This window comes from Rattus norvegicus, chromosome 10 (genome assembly GCF_036323735.1).
Source record: "Rattus norvegicus strain BN/NHsdMcwi chromosome 10, GRCr8, whole genome shotgun sequence".
In the NCBI taxonomy this organism is placed as follows: Eukaryota; Metazoa; Chordata; class Mammalia; order Rodentia; family Muridae; genus Rattus; species Rattus norvegicus.
The window spans coordinates 70,833,404-70,859,143 of NC_086028.1; the positions used below are offsets into that span (position 1 = coordinate 70,833,404).

Below are 25,740 nucleotides of genomic sequence, written 5' to 3' on the forward strand. Positions count from 1 at the left end.
CACATTCCCCATGGACTGTACAGTGTGACCTTGAGAGTCGTTCTAAGCTCAAAAGTGAGCTTTGACACACTTAACAAAAACATGGTCGAACTCTTAGCAAGTAAGGCTTGTTAGTCCTGGTTTGAGTTCTGTTTCTGTCAGTTTTGAAACCTTATTTAGTAAATTTGTGGTGTTTACTTCCATATTTTTCAGAAGTTATCCTAAGATTTGTTTAAAAGCACTATTGCATACAAAAAGAAACTGTTTTAACTGTTGTAACTCCCCTCCTCCCTCAAGAGACAGAACCCTAATCACGTTAGGATCACAGTCACACAGGTATCCTGACATCCTTCAACCTTTCGCTGAACTCAGCGGTATCATCAGTCTCCAAACTGCTGGGATCACAGACAGGTGCCAACGCCGCCTGAACTGTTGATCCTTTCAGGTTTCAATCCAGTTAATCGGGGGAAGTCACTGGCAAGGCTAAGTACAATACATGACTTCCTAATTCCAAAACTGTGGCAAGTGTGTACCTAAGTATCTTTAGAATCTTTCTAGAAGAAAAGGTTATCCCTAGGCCTGGGTCCCCACCAAGGGGCCTGGATTTCTTTGGTTTGGTTCTAGCTCATCCTTGGCTGGAGAGTGGCACACGGTCTCCAAAATTACATAGTATAACATACAGGAAAAGTTCTGTCTGCTGAATTCAAGCTCAAAACCAAAGCCAAGGGGGGCACAAACCCACAAATCAATTGCAACTGTTTTGTTTTGTGCTAAAATCTCAAACTGCAGTGATTATAAAACACATTAGTGTTCCTCAATTAGCAGCCAAATGTTTGTTTCAATAATTCACAAGAAATGGCTTACACAAGTCTGTTAGTGTTGGTGAGTAAGCCTCTGAAGGACCAAGGGAACCGGCGCCACAGTGTATTGATGTGAGTGAGAGTGGAGCAGGAAGCCTGTTAACCTCTGAGATACCTCAGCTGCTGCACTCACGCCATCAGTGCTAATGGAGCTGTTTGTTCCCAGGCAGACGGAGCCAAGCCTTTATCAAGCCAGGCCTTTCAGTGTGAACGTGTCTGGTTGTCTATCCTCTGTGTTTGCCCCTGAGCGGATCGGCTCAGGCTTTTATGCCAATGAATAGCACCAGAACTGGAGCATGTAAAAAGTGCCACGAAGTGCAGGGCAGTAGGGCAGAAGGTAGAGGAAAAGTCAGCAGGAAAACACGAGGAAAGTAACACGCCTCAGCCGTGCGGGCATGAGGAATGCATGTGCCTTTGGAAAGAACAATGACTTGATAAAATCATCTTTAAAACAAAATGCACCCCCTGACCTTTATAGTCATCAAATGTGTGATGAAGGCATTCACATTAGGGATCCGGAAAGCAGGGAAGGGGAGTGGTTTCTGCATCATGGAATACTTTGCTTTAGAAATGACACAAGTCAGATTTTAGATGTCTTTTGTGACATATATATCCTATTAGCTACATTGTTAGCACATGTTCCTGTGGGTAACATAGGGTTCTATAGCCCACGGACACTGGTTGTTTGTCTGTCTTCCCACTCTATTGGGCAAGATGCTCACAGACTTGCTACAGAAATGGTTTGAGCAAGGAACACCGGGGAATAGAGAAACCATCTGTGGATAGAGGTTATAAATTGGATGAAGTTTTTGCACAATCTGGAATATATTTAATATATTTAATTTTTTTAAAGTTTCTTCAATCCCTGATTTTTTTTGGAAAAATGCTCTCACAGAACAGTATTGTAGCAGTAAGGCGGCTGACCGTGTGATTGTAATGAAGCGTAGACATATTATATGTTCAGTTCCATTGCAGGCAGGTCTGCTGGCCACAGGGCTCCCTGCTGTTTTGAACCTTCCTCTGCCCTATCAGTTGTCCCGTGTCCATTAGTGCTAATGGTGTTGCTCTCTTAAGACTGTTGTTGTTAAGTTATCAGATAACAAGAAGAAACACTGGGAACTTTTATTAAATCAATTGACCACAGTGGGGAGAAAACAAATGAATATACAACTGCGAGGAGAGAACTGGTAAATACAAATCAAGATTTTATAATTGAAATTAGAGAATTTCATTTTGACTACTTCCTTAGCCCAAGCATGGAAAGTTAACTTTTTTAACTATATACAGATGGAGTGGGTGGAAAGCAGAGGGAAAAATCTAAAAGTACAAAAATTGATTTTGAGTGTTCTCTGAAATGAAAAAAATGTTAGAAAGTTTTGTTTCCTTATTGGGACTTCAAGTATCTATGAAAATAATGGGTTTATCTTTATAGTAAAGTGAACACTAAGAAACACACACACACACACACACACAGAGAGAGAGAGAGAGAGAGAGAGAGAGAGAGAGAGAGAGAGAGAGAGAGAGAGAATAGTCCTTGGTAAGGTCATTTTCCCCATAATTATTTTAGAGGTCATTTCAAGTGTTTAAATAAAGGCATTTCATCAGCAGCACAGTTAAAAGAACTGTAATATTGTGGCTCTACTACCTGTTCTGGCTCTAATGAAAGTTATCTCCTTCAAAAGTTTGTTATTTGTATAATTTTCTCTTTTCAGAAGAAATATACAACTGTTACTTTAAGAATATTTTCATTGATGGTTTTCTTTCTGTTTTTCTTTTCTAGTATAGATTGAACCTAGAGCCTCTTGTAAGGCAGTCAAACTCTTAACACTGAGTGGCATACCGACCCTAAGTTTTATTAATATGTATCAGGATAATTAGTCAAGATTTATGAATTAAAAAAATACATGCATTCGCTGTAGTTACTTGCTTTCAATGGAATCGTGTACCAGAAACACCACACTGGATTGCGTTCTCTCCCAGCCAGAAAAGAAACTATGTCAGCTGTGTGTGCTATTGGACATCATTTACTAGCCATTAATATCCCAGAGGGACAAAGAAGTTACTACTATCACTCTCTGTGTGTAGTCTTTTATAATAGCACAGGTATATTTTAGAGTTATAATCTTTTCCTACTTAGATATTGAATTACAGTCTTTGAAAAACATTGTCACATGGCCAGATCTGTTCTAAATCATGTGTTCTAAAACATGCGCATTAAGAGGTTGAAGTAAAAGAAATATTTTAGTAAATATATAATTATACCCCTATTAAATAAAATAGCTATGTGCTTATAATTATTGTCACTTAATTATGTTATTATTACCAGCACAGTGATGTTGATGCTTTTTTTTGACGACATATCCTTGAACTCATGTTGATTTTTCTAAGTAAGTTTCAAGATCACGTTGAATGGCTGAGTGGACATCTGTGGTGTTTATTGCTGTATAAAATATCATAAAGAGGAAAAGGGATTGAGGCCTGGAAATCAGTTCTAGTACCTACTCCTGTTTAGGCTTCACATTTGGTTGAAAGTCATATATTTGATCTTTTGTTATAGACACTGAAAAGTGGCCTGACGATGGTTGGGAAAGTGGTGACTCAACTGACAGGCACACTGCCCTCAGGAGTGACAGATGATGACATAGCCATACACTGCAACTCAAGACGGAGCCCCTTGGTGCCGGGCATCATCACAGTCATAGACACTGAGACAGTTGGAGAGGGCCAGGTAAGTGCTCTGGGTGAGCAGCATTGCATTATCTGCATTGAGCCCATGTCAGAGTCAGTCAAAATGTGCTTTGCCCAAAGTGATTAGCAGTTTTAGAAACTATTCATTGTTAGATTTTTTTCAACATTTTATGAATGCAAGGGTCATTTTCACTTGGTTATTTCAGTCATGAATGTTTAAAACCTAAAGGGAAGAAATCTCTTTTATAAACACTTTCACAGCTGTTTGTCGTAGTGTGTTTACACTGGTTTTGTATAATGTCATGGTATAATCTATACCCCAAGATTAATACATTTCTCCTAAGGATGTGAAATGATAGGAAAACTGTCGAGAAACTTACGTGTGTTATGGAAATAAGAAAATAAGTAACAGTAGTTATATGTGCCTTAGTTTAGTGTTGAAATTTTATAACATTTCCATTCTTTTAGCTTTTGAAAGACAAGGTCTCACTGCCTCTCAGGCTGTCAGTGACAGGCCTCCTGCCTCAGTGCTCTGTGTGCTGGGCTTACAGCAAGAGCCACCATGCCCAGCTAACACTTTCACTTTTAAACAGTAAAAAGCAAACATAGAAATTTGACATCTCAAGACAGAAAATGTATGAGACAGTTTCCTGGTATAAAGTCCTGTGTCTTCAGACAATAAGTCTACTTAGAATCATTTAGAAGTGTGGCTTACGGAAACGCAGAAGATGATTTGTCTTTGTATTGTTGATCATAAGGTGTTTTTGGTGAAATGTCGCCCACCTGTCCCCTTCAGTTTCTTTCATATTGTAGATAAATGTATCAGTAATGACATAATTTTAAAATCTTATTGCTTAAGGTATCATTATGACAAGTATAATGTAAGATATTTCTAGAACAAAAGTAGTAGGTTTATTAAACACTGTTAATGTGTCGCACGCATTTATATCACATTCAGAAAAACGCCTAGAAAAATCGTGAGTTTCTAAAGTATTGACTTTAATATTGCATGTGTTGTTGAGAAGTCTGCTTCCACTGGATATGGGTTTGCATCTTGATGAAAAATTACTTTTGGCAGCTACTTGTGTGCTGTAGAGGGATCAAAAGATACTTAAAGAAAGAGTAGACTTCCAGGGACTAAGCCACTACCCAAAGACTATACATGGGCTGACCGTGGGCTCCAACTGCATAGGCAGCAATGAATAGTCTAATAGGGGCACCAGTGGAAGGGGAAGCCCTTGGCCCTGCCAAGACTGAACCCCTAATGAACGTGATTGTTGGGGGGAGGGCAGTAATGGGGGGGAGGATTGGAAGGGGAACACCCATATAGGAGGGGAGAGGGAGGGGCTAAGGGGATGTTGGCCTGGAAACCGGGAAAGGGAATACTATTTGAAATGTAAATAAGAAATACCCAATTTAATAAAGATTAAAAAAAAGGGTGAATAAAAAAAGAAAAAGAGAAAGAGTCGACTTCAGTGCAATTAAAACAAAAATTTCTTTGAAATTCTGTGTTGATTGATTGTGTTTTGTTTAAAATTTAAATAATAGTAATTTGCTGGCTTTTCCTTTTTAATATAGAAATTAACCAGATACATTGTTTTTATTGATTTTTAAAAGTATGTGCTTTTTTATTGACTATTAGAGAAAATATTCATAGAGATATAAAAAACATAAACTTATGTGAATTGGTACATCTGTTTCCTGTCTGTCTGTCATAGCCTTGGATTTCAGGGGCTACTTTGTGAAATAGTCAAGGGATATGGGAATTATTTATCTATAGTGAACAAATGGGTAGTTCTTGAACCAAAGATACTTATTGAGAAGTATTACAAGAATTTTTTTTTATTTTTTTTTCACTGTAGTTCAGGGAACACCATAGTTTCACTATGGTATCTATCTATCTATCTATCTATCTATCTATCTATCTATCTATCTATCTATCTATCCATCCATCCATCCACCCACCCACCCACCCACCCACCCACCCACCCACCTACCTACCTACCTACCTACCTACCTACCTACCATCTATCTGTCTAATTTCTAAGACAGGTAATAAATAGTATCCAGTTTCACAGAAGAATATTTTTCAAGTCACTCAGAGTCCTGCAGTGCAATGCCGCCTTTTCCTTTCATTTACACGGACCCTTTTTTCAGCAAGGCAGCTTTGTCTGACATAGTCAGGGGAAGCAGATTGCTTCCCACCACACTGCAGAGCGCGAGAGGGAGCGCAGCGCCAGTTGTAGCAAGTTCTGTTGCTCTGTAACCGTCTCTGCCATGCTCTTTCCTCCCATGTACATCTCGCGGCCATACATTGTCTTCTGTGATTTAAATCCACTGAGACTTTAATATAGTTTCACGTTCACTCTGGCAGCAAATAAAATCTGATTCACTATCTTTCTGTTGCTGTATTGATTAATTTGATTTTATGGCAATGGGATCATCGCATGGGAACTGCATTAAGGAGGAATGGATTTAATTGACTTTGTGTCCATTTTCATCTTTGTTACTTTCATGGTTTATTTAAAAGCATTTCTTGACTAGAGAAGTTAAGTGGTATGATTTGCCTTTTACACATTTATGTAATCGAAGTTAGCAATGTGGCAAAACCAATAAGTGAAATTAAATCCCTCAGAATGGCCGTCTAATGCTGAGCTGAGTTTTGCCCCTGACCAGGAATCCTCATACACCTTGTATTAGTTAATTTGTGCTCTATTGTTTAATGTAGTTTTTGATGTAAATTATGGCATCATCCTACTTATATAAGTAGTTAGCTCCTATTGTAGGACAATTATCCTGGACTAATGATGGCTTTAGTGGTTGGAGGCTTTAGGCACTGGAATGAAATGAGGCAGAGAACCCTTTCAAGTGTGTGTGATTTACCTCTGTGCATTCTGTAAGTAGAACAGTCCTCTTTCTTATATCCTAGCTGGAGTTTGCTATATGTCAACACTAATGTTGTATTTGCTGGAAGCTTCTGTTTTTAGTATTGATACCTGGTTGAGTACACAATATCAACTGCCTCCCAAGGACATGCTTAGGGCCTAAGGTTTAAATGTATACACCGATGGGGATTTATAATAACATTTAATATAGAAAGTGGACAGATGACAAATATTTCACAGAAAAAAATACATAAATGGAATTTCCACAACTCATTTTAAGAAATTTGCAAGTTAAAACATCATACTAGATGCTGAGAAACTAAAAAGATTGCAAATATATCCTATATTTGTGTTCATTAATTCTAAAATAATTCACTCCCATCCTTCAACCCCAATTACATCCCATCCTCTTCATTCATATTTGGAGGCTACTTGGTATTTATTTATTTAATTTTTTGAGACAGTGTCTGAATTTGTAGCCTTGGCCGGCCCTGAACTTTCTATGTAGACCAGGCTGTGCATGAACTCCGAGGCTGCCTGCATCTGTCTCCCATGTCTTGATTGACTTGCCTACCATTGCTTCTGCTTGAGAGACTCTAGAGTTGGACCAATGGCACCAGCTCCCACCGTCCCCCAAGTTCTGTACCGATTTCATCTCTGGCAGGTACAGCATGTAGATGTTGTCAGTACTGGCATTCTGAGGAGCAGATCATCTTCTCACACATTCAGGTATAGAGACATGTTCTAAGTGTAAGCCTGGAAGCCTTCGAGGTGATGCTATGCATATTGGCACTTGCATTTGAAATCTGGAAGAGTATGAAAGAGGACAGAAACAGTATTTGAAGAAATAACCACCAGTTATAGTACATAGTCCTTTAGTCACAAGATGGAGGCAAGAGGATCAGAATTTCAAGGTGATTCTTAGCTTAAAGCAGATTGACTCTGTGAGTTACACAGCCAGACTTTTGTCTCTAAACACAGAAAGAACAACAGTAATTTTCTATGAAGCAGAGAGCAAGATCCATACGCACACATACCCGCCTCCCATTGCTTCATTTCTTCTTCTTTTTAAGATTTATTTTAGTTTATGTATGAGTGCTTTATCTGCATGTACACCTGCATGCGAAAACAGGGCATCAGATCTCATTACAGAGAAGGGTTGTGAGCCACTATGAGGTTTCTGGGAATTGAACTCAGGACCTCTGGAAGAGCAATCAGTGCTCTTAACCATTGAGCCATCTCTCCATCTTCTTCATTTCTTTAGTACTTGGAATCTAGGATTATAGGTTTGTAGTAGAACCCCTAGCTAAAACTATTTTTTAAAAAACACAATAGATGTGTTAAAATGCTACAACAAAATATGTAGCATTTTAAGTTTAATGATCAGTTATCTCTTTGTTACTATTCTAAGTAGGATTAAATTCAAAGATTAAGACTAGATTGAAAGCCAACATTTTATCAAAGTACAAACATCGTGAAAACAATAATATTTGAATATTTATATTCATGCTATCTGTGGAAAATATCTGTCTACCTTCTGTCTGTCTTATTGCACCTGTACGCACAAGTGCATGTATGCTTGTGGGTCAGAAGACTTCTGTCATGGGTTCCAGGGATGCACCTCAAGTAGTCAGGTATGTGGGACAAGGATTTTTACCTACTGAGCCTTCTTGATAGCCCAATACATGTTTTCTTTGCACAGTAAAAATAAATAAACTTCAGAAATCTCTAAGTAATTGTTAATAAACAGTGGATTTGTAAATAATTCTTAGGCAGATCAAAGACATTTACTAAAATTAGGAACTATTTTGAACTTGATGAAGATAAACTGTCCTGGAATTTCTGGCAGTGGGTAGAACAAAGCGAGCAGACTCCAGCTTGTCGGCGAGGGAGATGCTTCCTCCTGAAGGAAGTAACACAAAGGGGAGAAGGGCCAGCCTTAAAGAATGAAGCAGGAAATTATAAACTGAACAAAAAGTCAGAAAAAAAATAAAAGTCATAGAAGAGGAGTCTGTAGAGATAACAGAATGAGTATATTCAAAAGCTGAGTTAGAGCGTTGTCCAGAGCAATATGACATGAAATTTTATGATAACAATTGAAGACATTTTATGTAACATCTTATTATGATAGTTTAGTATCATTTAAAAATCACTGAACTGTGAAGTTGAAGTCAGTGACCTCTATGGCATGTGAATTGAACCCAAGTAAACCTGTCATATGCTTAAGCCCTGCAACCATGCAGTCCTTTTTGTGTCTATTGGCAAAGAATTTACTCTGTATCTTTCAAGGCAGGGGTGACTTATGATAAATACTGAAAGGACATACCAGCACTCTCCAGGCTGCATTCCTGTTTTGTCCCCAGGCTGGCCGGGAGTCTTGCTGCCTCCTCTTCCTGTGTTTCTGTAGCATGGTAGAACAGCAGACTTCACAGTCTAAGATGGCTCTGCTGCCCGCAGTCTGATCCCGAGAGCACTTGATAGGAAGGAACTGACTCTGGCCGGTTACCCTCTGACTTCCACTTGAGTGGACACACAGCCATACAGTAAAGATGTAAAGATATTAAACACGAGTGAATTGCAGTTCATCACTACTCTATCATTGTTTGGTTTATTTGTTGTGTCTGATCTCTTTTTAGTAATAGGGGAAAAGCGATTTTCCCCCCAACAAAGTGTATCTATAGTCATGTCAAGCGTCTGTTTTGGAGTTCATAAACCATCTGGGAGGGGCATACATGGATGAGAACAGCCTTTCAGGGATGTGTGGGCATTTTCTTTAAGGGATTGTGGAGCGTGTGCCTTGGCCTCTATGCTATTTTAGTGACTGAGGTTAACCATTCTTTCTTTTTCTGCAGGTGCTTGTGAGTGAGGATTCAGACAGTGATGGCATTGTGGCCCACTTCCCTGCCCACGAGAAGCCAGTGTGCTGTATGGCTTTTAATACAAGTGGTAAGTTCTTTGTAAAAACCATTTATCTCATTTCATGTTTGGACATTACAATTATGTAATGGGGCTGGGCATTGGAGAGAGGGCCCAGCAGTTAAAGCCCTGGCTGTGCTTGCAGATGCTAGCACCCACATGTAGACTCAACGACTGGCTGTATGTCTTGTCCCAGGGTATCTGATACCCTCTTCTGGCATCCATGGGCACTGCATGTATGTGCACAAAGCCACAGGGAGAAACACATGGTGCATGTGTATGATAAATAATCTTAGGGTCAGTAAGTGGTCTGTGAATGACTAAGGCTACAATTCATTCCACCTCATTCACCCATCTGTGAAATGATGTTTGAATGCTATACTTGCCAAGCAGTGCATTAATTTTTGAGCTGTGCCTCAAAATCTAATATCGCCAACTCCAATCTTAATATATCAGAGACAGGTGTTACTTTAACAAGAGTTATTTTTTCACATGACATTGTACTAACTTACTTTTAGTCTCTCTTTGTTTCCCTCGGTGTTTTGCCTTCTTGTTGCTCCCAAAGCATGCGATGATGACTGAGATTAATAAAAACGTGGAATGCCCTATTATCTGCTTTTCCTCTAAATTTCTTCATAATTAAGAAAATCTTGATCTCTGAGCTGGAACAGTAGTCTTGTAGTTATCCATTGTTAGGAACAGGTCTCACCCAGCCAGTACAAGCCAGTTCTTAACTGTTAGCACGAACAAAACACGTGCCAGTTTCTTGGTTTGCGCTCTGCACAGGATAATCCCCACACTGGTGGAACCTGAGAGAAGTCCAAACTACATTGTTTCTAAACAGAAGATGATGCCGCTGTTTGTTTCAGAGCTGCTTCTGTCTTTGCTAATGTACAGGCCTCAGGTCCTGCTCATTTGGGTGATGTATCTGAGAGTTTTAGCATTCTTATATTTCAGAAATGATATCACTTGAATTGATGGAAAGATCTGAGTTTTCCCCGCCAATTTCAAATGAAGGATGAAAACAAGAGAGTCATATTGAGCACTTTTGATTAAAGTCCCGTATGATATCCTAGTTAGTCATTTTTGATGAAAAGAGATATTTATTATAGTTGTTGCTGATCAGTAGGATTGAGTTAATTAGCACAGACAAATATCTATTGAAATTCTCTGGAAGTTTGAATTACTATTGGAGACATGCTTTGCAAGTTTGTTCTCTCATGCAACTGTCCTTGATTCACCAGTGTGACTCTTTTTAAGTTTGGCCTTGATGCCCACTTCCCTTTGGATTATCATGTATTTCATATCACCCCTGAGTGCTTCTCACCTAGGAAGCTACCTTTTCTCTTGTCTATGAAGTTGCAGTGACAAAGAAAATACTACACAGTAGAAAGATACCTGCATCACACCATTCTGTATGACCTGCCATGTGAGGTTAAGTTAAAATGGAAATAGTTATTACTTCCCTGTGTTTGTAGAGCATTAATGTTTGTAAGTATGATAGTTTGTTTTGAGATGATCACTTGTCTAGGTGTTTCTTCTCTTTGTGAGCTTGCAATTTGCTTCCAGCTAGGGTTCTGTCATCCACCTTTATCCGTCTAGTGCCGGCCGTCTCAGTGTGTTGACTTGCTTATGGACTGCAGGATTCGATCCATTACACCTCTGCTTTGGAAAAGTGATCAGTCAGTAGATTGCTTACATTTCTTCTTGAGGTCCTAGAGGTTGAGCAGGGCCAGGTACACACTAGGCAAATGCTCTCAGTGAATCGTATACACAGCCAGTTCTTTCTTTCCTCATTTTCCTATTGATATTTTGACCAAAGCCCTCTTGGGCTGCTTTGAAATTTACTCCCTTTGATATGGTTCATGTGTCTAGAGCTTCCTTGTTCTGGCTTCATATAATTGTGTGATAGCCATCTGTGAGCCTTGTTCGCACCGTTGGAAATATTTCACGAGGAAGCACACACAGCACTGCGCACGTTCAGTGTGCATTTGTTTCTTCTTAGGGTTTTGGAGCTGGGGACTGTGACCAGGGTCTCTTAAGTGCGAAGCAAGGTTTTTGTGTTACTAAGCTGTTTAAAGCTGTCTATCAAAAATACTGAATTCTGATTATACTGGCTTCATCTCAACACTCTTTTTAGCCAGTCTCCTCTTACCTTGTCCTGTTAAGATTTGGCGGTCCAGTTTTCTGAACATCAAAGGAAGGTAAACACTGTATGGTAGAGGAACAGGATACTGGATGAAAAATAAAAGCTAGTCTTTGTTAGGTGTGTGTTGTGTGGTGGGGATTCATAATTTTTAAAAATGAAATCAGTGTTGACTAAAACGTTGTCTAGCTATACGTAACAGCTCTGTTGCTTGTATAGAACCCACTGTTAGCCTGCTGGAGGCGACCTCTGGGAAGCAGAAAAGCTGGGCAGTGAAATCATCTGCTCATTGTATGGAAGCTTTGTTTTTTTAGTTTTCATAATTTTAATAGGATTTAAAAATGTTCTCTATGTGTATAAAACTTGATGTAGGTGGTGACTTTATAATGAAATCTTGTTCAACTAGTTTGATATGTTGTAATTTGGAGGCAGAGATTTTTTAAAAATGTATTTTTAGGATGATTTTGCCTGGATGTGTATCATGTGCATACAGTGCCCATGCAGGCAAGAAGAAGGCATCTGATTCTTTAGCACCAGAGTGACAGCTAGATGCGAGCTACCATGTGGATGCTGGGGTCTGACCCTGAGTCTTCCATAGGATCAGCCAAGTGCTGCATCTCTAGCCCCGATAGAGGTGTATGCAGTTGCTGCCTTCACCTGAGATCTCTACTCTTGGACTATGGATGCTTCTCCCGTTGTGAATACTGTTGTTGCTTAATGAGGCACAAAAGGATAGAAAACATCCAGTTATCAATGATTTGGACTGAAATCTTGATTTTTTTTCAATTGCAAGGCAAGTGTTCATTTAGAGTTACTCAGTCTCTTATAGAGAGTCAGCCGTTTGCCATGGCCTTCTCTAGTAAGCACTTGCTGTCTGGTGATCTCTGTTTCTCTCTCTTATATGTAGCCCAGGCTGCCTTGTATCTTAGTCTGGGGTGGTGGGGAATAGGCTTGGTCCACCATTTCATTAGTGTTTTGTCTGGCTTCTCAGTGTTTTCTGTTCCTTCTTACATTTAGGTGTGTGTGTTCACACACAAGGAGTTCCTGCCCAGGAGGAACTAACTAGATGGCTCTGATTCCTTTCTCTCTGTTTAGTTTAAGTGTTCAGGATAGCAGATTTATCTTTTGTTGCTTTCCATTTGAATTCTCCTTTACATATTCACTACTAAGCTGGGTGTTAAGCATGATGATATAAAATGAGATTTTTTTTCCTTCATTGGCAGAATTCTATTGTTAGTCTTGAGTTGTATAATTTGAGTGGATTTTAATGCAATATGACCCTTTTGTATTTAAATTGACTTATTTGATGTATTTGATTCTTTTATTTCAATTTATGGGTTTTTATTGAACGGTAAGTTTTAGATTCTTTACTAAATGAACCAATTATTCTTTACCCAAGCATGTTTCTAAATTCATTTATTTTATGAAATTTTTATCTGTATTAGCCCTCTAATCATGCCTTGCTGTTTGAAGCTGGCATTTTCATGGGTCGTGTAATGGATAGTAAGCAGCAGTAGTGCGTGTTGGAATATTGTGTTTAGGGAGGGTCTCAAACAATTAAAACATATGAAAGAAGTTGGTTGTTTCTAAAGGTGGGCCTTCTCAGGCCAGCTTACTTTCTGAATCATATTATACGCAAAGATAAGATATATTTAAACTTGTTTTAGTCTTTTATTTTAAAAAGAGACATAGTCTTAGATGACAGTTATGTGATATAATATTTCTGGACAAAAGAAGTAAGAACAAATCAGACCTTTGACCATCTCCTGGGCATTGTAAAAATTCTGTAAACCATGCAAGGTGGAGTGCCACCACAGTGTGGATGAGCAAGGAAAGTCGACCCATTGGCAGGTCACTGCCTCTGCGTTCTGTGGGTCCTTTCAGAAATGAAATTAAGGGATGCCAGTAAACGGGCTTGTGAAACTTCTTCTTGAGCAGCTGTGTTCAGTTTGCTTTTTAATTTCGCATTCCCACACTTGTTTATTAGCTGAGACTCCGAGTCCAGAATCAAAACAAATATTTTAATGGTTGTATTTATGGTTTGTTTGGAGATGCCTTGCTGAGACCTTTGTAGATTCAATATGGGTGGCAATGTCTGTTACTTTCAATTATTTAGGTACAAAATGAGCAACATTTTCTAGAGAACTTTTGTTTTCACTTTTCAGAGCAGTTTTAGGGTTTTAGCAGTTGAACAAGAAATAGGGTCTGCACATGAACGTTCTCTCCATGCGGCACCCTCTCCCGATGTCCTTCTGCATCATGGGAGCATCCGAGGACAGGGTGTGGCGCTTCCCCAGGTCATCTCCCACCCTCCAGTCTAGCTTATGGCCCACTTATTTTTTTTTTAACCAAATTTGGAACTTTTAAGCTGTTGCTTTAAAGAAAATATGTGTATATGTATTTTATGTATATGGGTGTTTTGTCTGCTTGTGTGTATGTGTACCTTGAGTGACTGATGCTCACAGGGGCCACAACAGGGCATCCAATCCCCCAGAACTCCCTCCCTCCTTCTCTCCCTTCCTCCCGTAATGTTCCACCTTTATCAGTACTCTGCTTAGTTAAATGTATTCTCCTCCTTTACCTTCTTGTATAGACACATTTCTTCTTATCCAGTCCATAAGAAATTGCTTTTCTTTGCTTTTAATGGTTTTTCTCAGAGGGAAAAAATGAAATTTTTATTAGTCTAGTCTCTCTTCCCCCACCTTCCACTTCTGCCAAATGTCAGCTGTAACTTGGTATCCTCCTGCCTCAGTCTAGGAATCCTATGAGAGACCCTGTTTTAAAAAATAAAGTGGAGAGGGACAGAGACAACCAACTTCAAGCTCCACATCTTTCCCTCTCCCTCTCCCTCTTCCCCTCCCTTTTCCCTGTCTACCCCTCGCATACATACACACACTCACACACAAACACACACACGTACGTATGCACGCATGCATGTGCAGCACGCCCCCAAACCTGCCTTTAGAGGTCTTTCCGTCTTTTGAATATGTGGAACCATTTGTTTTCTGGCTGTGTGCCTCATTGCTTCATATAAGAATCCTTCCCTGAGCCTCATGAAATTCTACATCCTCCATATTCTTTCCCGTTTCAGCTCACATGAGCTGGTCCTGCATGGATTCTTCCTTTCTTTTCCAATCAGTAAAGGAGAGTATGAAGTTGCCATTCACACAGTATCTGCACATACGGTGACAACTCGCCAAGCGTACTTTGCTCCTCCCTTACTGTCTTCACTGCGCTGTTCTAATCTATTTCCACCAAGCAGGAGATCCCCTTAACGTTCTATTAGAAGTAAGCACTTATTTCGTTTACTTAGCTGTTAGCTTAGTTCTGGATGAATTTACAATGAATAGCTAAATTTATTAATTCCATTAGACTTTTTCATGATTATGAGAAACTCTAGCATTGCCATGTTAGAATATTTTTCAATTCATGTATTGAATACAATCCACTCATTTCTTATTCCTTAAACTGCAGTTTCCTCCTCTAAATTGTTTGGGTGGCCCATGCTGACATGTAAATATTAGACAGATATTCAATATTAAACTGTAGAGTAGATATGAATCATAAGTATCCTATGGAAACTACATCTTTTGAGAAATAAAAACAGTAGGCAAGTATGTTCCACAGCGTATCACCTTAGCTGTCAAGAGCAATGCCTTCTTTACTGAATTGGGACTCAGAAGTGAAAGAAAGAGTTCCGTGACCGGGTGCAGTGGTGCAGACACCTGTGTCTAAGCCTCCTGCCTGGCGTTCAGTGAAATCCCAAGTCTTTCTCACTGCAGAGTGCCATGCTCTGAAGAGGCGTCACTTCGTCCGCTGAGCTGCTGGAGCTAGGAAGCGCAGCACATCACTATTTTAATAATTACCCCCCTCCGCAGGGACATTGATTTTTCACGTATTGATAGAGGAATATGAACGTCAGGGCTGCAGCAAAGCAAATTAGACACTCGTCCTTTGGATGCTTAGCTGCATATTTACTTTAACAGAATAGAATTCTCCTGCCTACTCAGACACTATGTTTCCAGAGGAGGCGGCCGTTTGGAGGTTAATTGTTCAAGAGGTTTTAATTGGATTTTTTCCCCCTCAGAAGCTATTTCCATTGATTGTTGCAAAGTGTCATGAAACTCCCTGTCTTTATTTCTACTAATATCTGTAAAGACTCATAGTTGTACTTTTTTTTACCTTTTCTTTTTTTTGGAGCTGGGGACCGAACCCAGGGCCTTGTGCTTGCTAGGCAAGCGCTCTACCACTGAGCTAAATCCCCAGCCCCATAGTTGTACTTTTAAGTTGTATTTTATACAGTTTCTCTGTATACTCCAAACTACTTTGTACCTTAATTTGTTTTCTAGCCTGGTCTCAAAGTCATGGTTTAAAGGTGATTCTTTACAATTATTTATTCTTTGATGATTTTATATATGCATATATTATGTCTTCTTATCTTAATCTCCCAAGGGCTAGGGCTACAACCACAAACAACCACACTGGCTGTGTCACAGAATTTTACAGAATAATAAGGTAACATTGCAAAGGCAGCCTGAAGAATATTACCTGCATTACCACTACACCCTGGTGTCGGGGTGTAATACCATTGCAAATTTGTATTTACTCTCTGGTTTCATCATCTTGCAAAGTTCTATGTTTAAATCAGGGTCCGAGTTACTCCAAAATTTTTTGGTTTTGATTTTTCAGTTGTCATACTGTAATCATGTGAGAGTCAGGGGAAATTTAGTGGGAATTAGGATTAGTAAGTAGTACCTGACACTTTCAAGAAAAAATAGTACTTTTGTGGTACATTAGGTAGTAATATATTTATTTTACACATTTTGTACATTATTCACTGTACATGAATACATTATACAATATATTTTATTACATTAAGTAACAAGATAAAACACATTTGTTTGCCATAATTTCAAATATTTTTTTATGTTAGTCCTATGCAAATTCTAAAGCAACCCAAATTTGCAATAGCTTATCCTTGCGTGATTGAGTAGCTCTGGTCGGTTAACACTGAATTAGTAGGCAGTGTGACTGCATGCAGTGGGTACTGTGTAGAATTGGCAGTATGAGGCACAGGTTGATGGCTCAGTCAATGAAAGGTCTACCATACAAGTATGGAGAATTGACTCTGGATCCCCAGCACCCATGTGGATAAAACTGGGTGTGGCAACCAATATGTGTCAATAATCCTGCCCCTGGGAGGGCAGACACAAGATGATACTTGGATTGCTGGGGAGTCAACTGGTTGAATTAGCGAACCCCAGATTCATTGAGAGACCCCGTCTCAAAAAATACAGAAACTGATTTAAATTCAGAGACAACCACTTTCAACCTCTATAAGTATACACACACACACTACACACACACACACACACACACACACACACACACACACACACACACACACACAGAGCGAGTGCACAATGGTATGTAACTCTCTAGATGTACCTACAACACACTATTGAACCTGGAAGGGGATGTGTTATGTGCTCATATATCCAAATATATATACATCAAATATATCCAAATATATATATATCAAATATATCCAAATATATATATATCAAATATATCCAAATATATACACATCAAATATATCCAAATATATACACATTAAATATATCCAAATATATACACATTAAATATATCCAAATATATACACATTAAATATATCCAAATATATACACATTAAATATATCCAAATATATACACATTAAATATATCCAAATATATATACATTAAATATATCCAAATATATATACATCAAATATATCCAAATATATATACATTAAATATATCCAAATATATATACATCAAATATATCCAAATATATATACATTAAATATATCCAAATATATACACATTAAATATATCCAAATATATATACATTAAATATATCCAAATATATATACATCAAATATATCCAAATATATATACATCAAATATATCCAAATATATATACATCAAATATATCCAAATATATACACATCAAATATATCCAAATATATACACATTAAATATATCCAAATATATACACATTAAATATATCCAAATATATATACATTAAATATATCCAAATATATATACATCAAATATATCCAAATATATATACATCAAATATATCCAAATATATATACGTCAAATATATCCAAATATATACACATTAAATATATCCAAATATATACACATTAAATATATCCAAATATATACACATTAAATATATCCAAATATATACACATTAAATATATCCAAATATGTACACATTAAATATATCCAAATATATATACACATTAAATATATCCAAATATATATATATACATATATATATATACACACATTAAATATATATACATTAAAAAAGCCCCAGGATTTACTTGTTGATTTGTTTGTGAGTCCATCCTGGGTGGCTCAGGCAGCAGGACCCTCAGTATCTGGTCTTTTGCCTTCCTCTCTGCTCTTCAGTGAGTAATCCGAACAGGTCTGGGCACCTACAGATCTTGAGGGCCTGTATTACTTTGTTCCATATGAACAGAAGACACAAACGCTTCTCTCCTTACACCTCAGCACGTACATTGCTTGCTGTCTGGGGTTTTGTGCTTATGAATGTTGATGGCAGTTAAGTCTGCTGTTCCTCAGTCTTTACAAAGACAAACTTTGGAGAGGTTTCCACCCATTTCCCAACAAGGTTGTGATTTATACCCATCTCCCTACACTGCAGTTACCTCCGTGCATTTACCTTTTCTACATAATCTAGTATTTCCATCCTCTCCTCAGCTTTCAGGGACTTATGGTAGGATATGGACACTTTTTAGCAAGTTTATTCCTCGATACGGCTCTAGTTTCTTTTTCAGTCTTTGCTTTTTTGTTAATTGTTTATTTTTTGAGAGTGTTTATACTAAATATAATCAACTCTGACTCCCTGCCCCCTCCTCTCACCTCTGGCTTCCCCTCCCCTCCTCTCACCTCTGTCTCCCTGTTTCCCTGCTCTTCCTCTTGTTCCTGTCTCTCACAGGATCTCACTATGCAGCTGTGGCTGGTCTGGAACTTGCTTTGTAGACTGAGTCAGCCTTGAATCCATAGAGCTCTGTTCCTCTGCCTCTCAGATTATGGGATTGTTAGCATGTGACATAATGTCTGGCTGATACTAATCTTATAGGAGTTGCAGAGAATATAAAATTAGTCAAACTAATCATGTAAAAGATGAAAAAGACCTAAACTATTTGAATTTATAGTATAGACTAAGGACTATATGGTTAAACACAGATACAGTGGAATAGAATAAAATATTAATTTTTAAGGAAAATAGGAATTGTCAGGTAAGTGTAATGTTCTTAGTGAATTTGGCTGGAAAAACAGGATATTCCTTTAATTAACGTACATACAATTTACTTGGAATAGATCATAGAATTTAAAATCTACGACAGGTAAACTTCATAAAAGAGAGCACAGGTTATATACACCTTAACTCTGAGGGGAAAAAGGCCTCTCACTGTTACAGAATTAGCCATTCAAAAATTAAAGGCAGTTCCAGAGTATCCAGTGCTCTCTGGTGGGCTCAGAGGGCATCTGTCCTCATATGTCTCTGCTTGCTCATAATTAATAATAATAAAATAAATTTTAAGCAAATACAGATACGTGAAAAGAGAACTCAATTTGAAATTTGTGAAAGTCATGATGTAAATGTCTGTAGAGTGGAGCATCATGCAAACTAAAACCAGGAAACGTAACAGATTAACCACTGGGATGATTGCACTTTCAAAAGATATACAGTGGTTGAAATTTGTAAGCATCTGGGAAATGTAGGGTGATTGTCATTTTCCAAACACAGTTGGCATTGTCTAGTAGAGTCAAGCATTTAATATCTGACCTAGCATCTTCCTGTACATAATCAACTCAGAGACATGAATGAAACATAGCCACGCAGACAGTGGTGCTGAATACGGAATAAATGGGGATTTGAGTGACAGTACTCAGAAAATGGGGACCACTGAAGCGCAGACACGGAGATGGCAGCACGTCCCACTATGTGATGTTAGCAAGTGGACAAGCTGCTGTAGCTTCTGGTGAACAGACCTAGGAAACCCTGTGTGAGTGCTTCTCACAAGACCTTGTATACCATCTCAGTTCTAAAGCCGGCAGCATGAATTCATTCCAGGAAAGAAATCTGTGGTTAGCCTGGGTGATGGGGAGGGGATGGACAGTTGTACACATTAGGGATGCTTTTCTGATGCCTCTATCTTAGCTTTGTTAATAACTGTGTTGACGTATTAGACTCATAAAAATGAATACATTCATTAAATCTAAATGATGCCTTAATAAAGCTCAGGAAATTAGGAATATATTTTGATATATAATAAGAATAACGTAAACATTTGGAAAAATAAGGACACTTATATACTTAGATATCAATATATTAAGTTTTCTAATTGATAACAGGTTATAACATTACGGTAATTATTTGGGGTTATGGGAAGGGTCTTGCTGTCATGTGCTGCAGCTGTCCTAGCTGAGGCCTGGGGTCAGGTTTGCCCAGGTCACAGTGCTCAACACTGAAACCTGAGGGAGAGAGCCAGAGGCTCTTCCATAACCCGAATTTCAGACTTCAACTTTTTCCCTCTAACTGCTGATGTTAGGTGGCTGGATATGAATTAAAGAAAAAATGATTCAGACTTGTCCCTGTAAAATGTCTGTGTGTAATACCATCTTTATTTTGAACCTGTGCTGTTGTAGATATAGACAGCTCTAGGATGACGTCAAATCATTCATCTCTGTTGTTTTCTTAGCTCTGTTTACTTCAGTGTTTCTCACAGGATGTTTTGTAGTGTGCTTTATAAAGATTTACATTCTTGTCTTCCAAATCGGAAGAGTACATTGGTGGGTCTGATTATCCGTGTCTTTAAAAAGCCTAAGTAACAAGCTTCTGTGACTGTTGGAGAAATGGATGCCCCGGGTCTGGATGCTTTAGGGCAGGAACAGGGAGCTTGTGTAGGACGTGGCTCTAGCCACAACATGGCAAACAGCAACAACAACAAAAGCAAAGCCTCCCCCTGAGAGAGAGAAAAATAGACAGACAGAGACAGACAAACAACTGGGGTGGTGGGAGAGAAGGGGGGATAGCGTGCTAGTTAAGAAATGGATGCTGTGTTCATGGGGACTTTGAGCTTTGAGGCCACTGTTGGGATGAAACTAAGCTGGTTAAGGATTTCTAGCAATATTGAGATTCTATTTCTTTGCTTTATTTTTATATATTTTATAATTTTGACTATATACCATTGCATGTTTGCAACTTTACAAGTCAGATCACAAAGAATACCTTGCAAAAATTAATGGTAAAATATAAGCCTGTATGAGCGCTAAAGTGTGATGTCCACAGAGGCTTCTGTCTGACCCTGTTTCTTCAGTGCTTATGACTCCTGGAAGAGAGTGTGAATAGCTGGTAATCTGTCTTGAATTCTCATGTATGTACATGATGAAGAACTGTTCAATTAGATAGGTGTTATAAATAGGATTTTGGAAAAAAAGACAAGTCATGTTTCCAAGATTTTATAGCCTGTGCTCACTGCCGGTTTGCTAGTCTTTAATTTCACTCTTTGGTCTAACCAGCTTCGCCAATTTGAAAGACTTAGGCTCTGAAGAAGCCACAACAGCCTTAGAGTTCGTTCTTCTGCAGCTCCCTCTGACTCTAGAGAACACCGCGTACCATCAGCAGCTTCAGTCCCCACCCTCCAGTACTGAAGCTCATCTATCAAACTTGAGGCTGTGAGTGAGGGAGAGGAAGCTTCCAGATAAACACACAGCAGCGCCTAAATAGCTAATCACTCTGGGCTTCCGCTTCCAGGCCCTATAATTAGAAGCCCTTCTTTTCCTTGTATTCCCAGATGACGCAAATGCTTTTTGTGGCTTGGCACCTCGTTTGGGGCGTGGGTTTAGTTTATGGCCAGGCCAGCGTCTGGTTTAGTCTTCTGATGCTGCATAAATAGTTCTCAAGCCGCAGTCTACGCTGTATGACTTTTTCCTTTTATGTATATGTGCTTTAAAACTTGTTTTCTAGAAAAAGAAAAGAGCTTACTGTTTCCTTTTCAGTATGTGTGTAAAAGAGGGAAATGTAAATTTAAAAAAAAGCACTTGATTCTCTAGAAATACACTAGCTGTTTCTTCCTTTTCTCTCTGACTTTTCAAGTGTTTACATTCTAAAAGTTTTGTGAAGCATGTAAACTCGTTTATGGACTAGAAAGGAAAATTTGTTAGGCTGACTGGCATCTGAGTTAGAATCCACATGCATGTAGAGGTGCACATGGGAAGGACTTGCTCTACTGGAGTCGTTTACATAGAAACAACTAGGCAGATCAATAGTGAAAAGTGCTCGCGTGTGATTGCCATTCACAGGTAGGACAGTAGTCACCTGCTTTGGTCACCCTTTCCTTGAAATGTTCATTCTGAGGAGAATGCTGACCTTGATGTTCATCTGTGGTGTTGTGAGTGTGCATTTGCTATAAATACAAGCTCCTGACCTTTTCCTTCCATTACAATGATGTTTCTGTTATGTGCCCCAAACTGATTTTTGTGAAAAGGTAGAGTCAGAAGATAGCAGCTGAATTGTGGTCATTCAGACTTAGTGTACTGAGCGTAGAGCAGGAGGGAAAATCAGGCCTTGAGTGCAAAGCACTGCTGGGACGGAGCACAGACACACATAGCTCCACTCTGCATGAGACCGGCATGTGCGGGACCTCATTGCCATAACTAGGTATGGTGGGAGAGAAGCTATGTGTGTAATAAGTAATTATTTCCCCTTATTACATTAATATAATAATTGCTACTTTTCATCAATTAAAATATGTATAACTGGGAAAATGATATCTGGTGCATAGTGTATTACCTAGAGCAACATTTAGGGAAATCTCACCTTTAGATGGACTGAATCCTCCTGTGTTAGTGATCAACCTTACCTCTGTGCCACTATTCATGACCTTTGTATGACAGCAAAACACTCTACACAAAAAGTAACAGACCCTGGAACCTAGGTGCATGCAGTGTACACTTGGGGACAGTCAATTTATAGTACAAAGGGATCAGTCCTCAAAACCACAGCTTAACGCTTGCCTAGGAAGCGCAAGGCCCTGGGTTCGGTCCCCAGCTCCGGAAAAAAAAAAAAAAAAAGAACAAAAAAAAAAAAAACCAACAAAACAAAACAAAAAAAAAAAAAAAAACCACAGCTTAAAGCAAAAACCTAAATATTCTAAAGAAAAATGTCTCATTTCCCTGGAAGGGGAGATACCATGATTAATAAGGGGTCGGCACTTTGGGTCTGCCAACCCCTGCAATTTCAATTTATGGGAAATTCAACTGCATAATTTGTGGAAACTGTGTTCTCAGTCTTCTCCAGCCCATTTAAAAATAATTCTAAAGAGCCAGGCTGTGGTGGTGCATGCCTCTCCCCTGCATTCTTATGTTTATATGCTTTGGAGATGAGGCAGAGGCAGGAGGAGCTCTGAGTTGGAAGCTAGCCTGGTCCACAGAGTGATTTCCAGGACAGCCAGGGCAACACAGAGAAGCCCTGTCTCAAACAATAATAGTAGTAATGGTGTGGTGGTGTAGTAAAGAATCCAAAATAGAAATAAACGTTCTTCTACCCAAAGCCAGGCAAAGAAAAAGTAAGGAGACAAGCAGATAAATTAATCAACCTGAATGTAAATTCTACCCTATTAATTAATGTAGTACATGAGAATGTAGTAAATGAAATAATTAAAGTCATATTAGATTAACTCGAGATGCCAGTTGTCGGTAATCTGACAAAGCGGCATGCAGTAGCTTTCCATGGACTCCCAGCCAGGAGGATCAGATTTCAGAATTCAGGTTAGCAATTAATACAGGGACTCCTATACACGATGGAAGAATATTCAGAAAAAAGATGCACATGGCTGCTTGAAGTAGCCAGGCACAGAAGCACAAACGATAAGGAATCTCCCACACAGAATCTGGTTACCTAAGACTACCAGGAGGTCACTGTGTTATGGACAGCTGTGTAACTGCATGGACAGAGCGAGACTGCATGTTCAGGAAGTATATCTTCCCCATGAAGGCATTATGAAAGGTCAAGGGTTTGACCTGATATAATTACACAGTATATACCTGTGTCTAACCATGCAATTTCTTTGTTCTATGTGGGGACAACTGCTTTGTTTATTAATGTGTTTTTCATGCTGGAGATTTAACCCAGAGACTTCTGTGTGCAAAGCAGGAACTTTGCAGACATGGATTAAATATCCAAACAGATAGTTGCACACATGTAAATCCTGTTTACTCGATAATAGTCCTTTGTGACTTTTTCCTTTGGCTGTGGAAATTGGATAAATGTGTTATTTCTTGATTCACTGGCTTAAAACTTGAAACTAGGACATCTTTGTAACCTTGGATTGGCCAAAGAACTCATGACCATGACACCTTTTCAAAGTCAAGAATATACTTTATAGAAAGTACTGTTGGCAGTTTCTGTAAATACCATGCAAGGGTAGAGATTAATTTATGTATGTGCATTCATGTCTGTGTGTGTGTGTGTGTCTGTCTGTGTGACTGTGTGTGTCTGTGTGCATGTGTGTGTCTTTTGTTTATTTTAGGGACAGGATCTTAGCTTTTGTTTATGCTGGTCTTAAATCCCTGGATGCAAATGATCCCCCTGCCTCTGTCTCTTAACTAGCTGGGAGTAGAGATATATAATACCACCTTAACTCAGAAAAGGCTATTTTTTTTTTTCGGAGCTGGGGACCGAACCCAGGGCCTTGCGCTCGCTAGGCAAGCGCTCTACCGCTGAGCTAAATCCCCAACCCCAGAAAAGGCTATTTTTAATTGAGTAAGTGACATGAGTTTCTTAGTATGATTAGTATATATTAAAACATTTTCACTTTCATTCTTTCTTAAATTGTGTGTTGATTGCACATGTGCATGTGTATCTGAGTCAGAGACAGAGTAGGCTGCTATACTCAGGTGCTATCCTCTTTCTTTGAGGCACCGTCTCTCATTGCCTGGAGCTCACCACTTAGGTTAGACTGGCTAGTGAGTTCAGGGATCCTCCTACGCCATGTCTTCAGTGCTGTGCCACCAGATTCTTACATAAATTCTGGGGTTTCGACTCATCCAGGTAAACACTTATCACATCAGGCCTGGCGGTCTTCCCAAGCCTCACACATTTTCTGACAATTGCTGTGAACTTTGTAGTTTCTGCATATAAAATTTCTCCCTGCCACTCAGAAAGGGCACCCCAGTCCCTCTGTTTAGTACGTCTACTCTGTTGGTATTGGTGTGCTATTATAGAAAATTGAGCTTATTTTAATTATTTTATAACCAATATCCTTTCCCCCATTCAGAATACTTAATATCATTGGTTGTTCTGTGCGTATCTTAGCCACATACATAGTCATTTTTATCCTTTGCTTTTTTATCTTCCAGGAATGCTTTTAGTCACAACAGATACTCTTGGCCATGACTTTCATGTCTTCCAAATCCTGACTCATCCTTGGTCATCCTCACAGTGTGCTGTCCATCACCTGTATACACTTCACAGGGGAGAGACCGAGGCCAAAGTAAGTGTGGGCTCTTCCCGAAGAGGTTGATTTCTTGGTGCAGTATGGCATTTGAGGTAATTGGGGATGCATATCAGTGTGGAGATTAGTATTTAAGAGAAAACAGTATTCTCTGTAGTAGAGTAAGTTCTAGTAAATTATGGAAAAATACTTTGTCTACCCAGTGAATACATAAGAAAAAAACCTACCTTACTGTTATTGAGGGCCAGAAAAATGGTTCTTGCTGTTCTTCAGTGGACCTAAGCTCAGATCCTAGAACCCACACCAAGTGGCTCACAACCTCTTGCAGCCACAGGAGATGAAGGGCGTCTGCACACGTGTGACACTTATACACACACACAGTATGGAAATGGCGACATGTGAGTAGATCAGCCTGACCTTTTCTTTATCCTTTCCCTTTTTTATTCCAAATGAAACCCTGCTGCCGACTGATGTCTGCTTCTGAGGATCCTTATGCTAGCAGTTTGTGTTTGTTTACGCTTTTGTATGTAAATTGGCCAATATTGTAAATACATCCATGTTTTAAGAAAATATTCTATCTTAACTTCAATGAAGGCATCACGTTTTCTTCTTCTTACCAGCATAAAATCTCATGGTGATTCATTCTCCCCAAGCTGGTGGCTCTGTGCATCCCAGACATCACCACATGATGCTACATTTTAGAGTTCATCATTGTTATCCTAGACATA

The 25,740-nt window shown here is 38.9% G+C and overlaps 2 protein-coding genes across 16 annotated transcripts in view; one reads left to right on the forward strand and one right to left on the reverse strand.

Annotated features, from left to right (window-relative positions):
• Positions 1 to 25,740, reverse strand: part of LOC134480843 (large ribosomal subunit protein eL21-like) — a 1,068,210-nt gene that overhangs the window by 225,235 nt on the left and 817,235 nt on the right. The gene's annotated exons all lie outside the window — the stretch shown is intronic.
• Positions 1 to 25,740, forward strand: part of Bcas3 (BCAS3, microtubule associated cell migration factor) — a 459,409-nt gene that overhangs the window by 122,320 nt on the left and 311,349 nt on the right. For all 15 annotated transcript variants that reach the window (XR_010055214.1, XR_010055215.1, XM_039086499.2 and 12 more), the window contains 3 exons: positions 3,397 to 3,567; positions 9,265 to 9,358; positions 24,918 to 25,051. Coding sequence is in view for 13 of the 15 variants with exons in the window: in XM_039086499.2 (XP_038942427.1) it covers positions 3,397 to 3,567; positions 9,265 to 9,358; positions 24,918 to 25,051 (399 nt within the window). In the remaining 2 variants the exon portion in view is untranslated. The remainder of the gene's footprint in view (positions 1 to 3,396; positions 3,568 to 9,264; positions 9,359 to 24,917; positions 25,052 to 25,740) is intronic.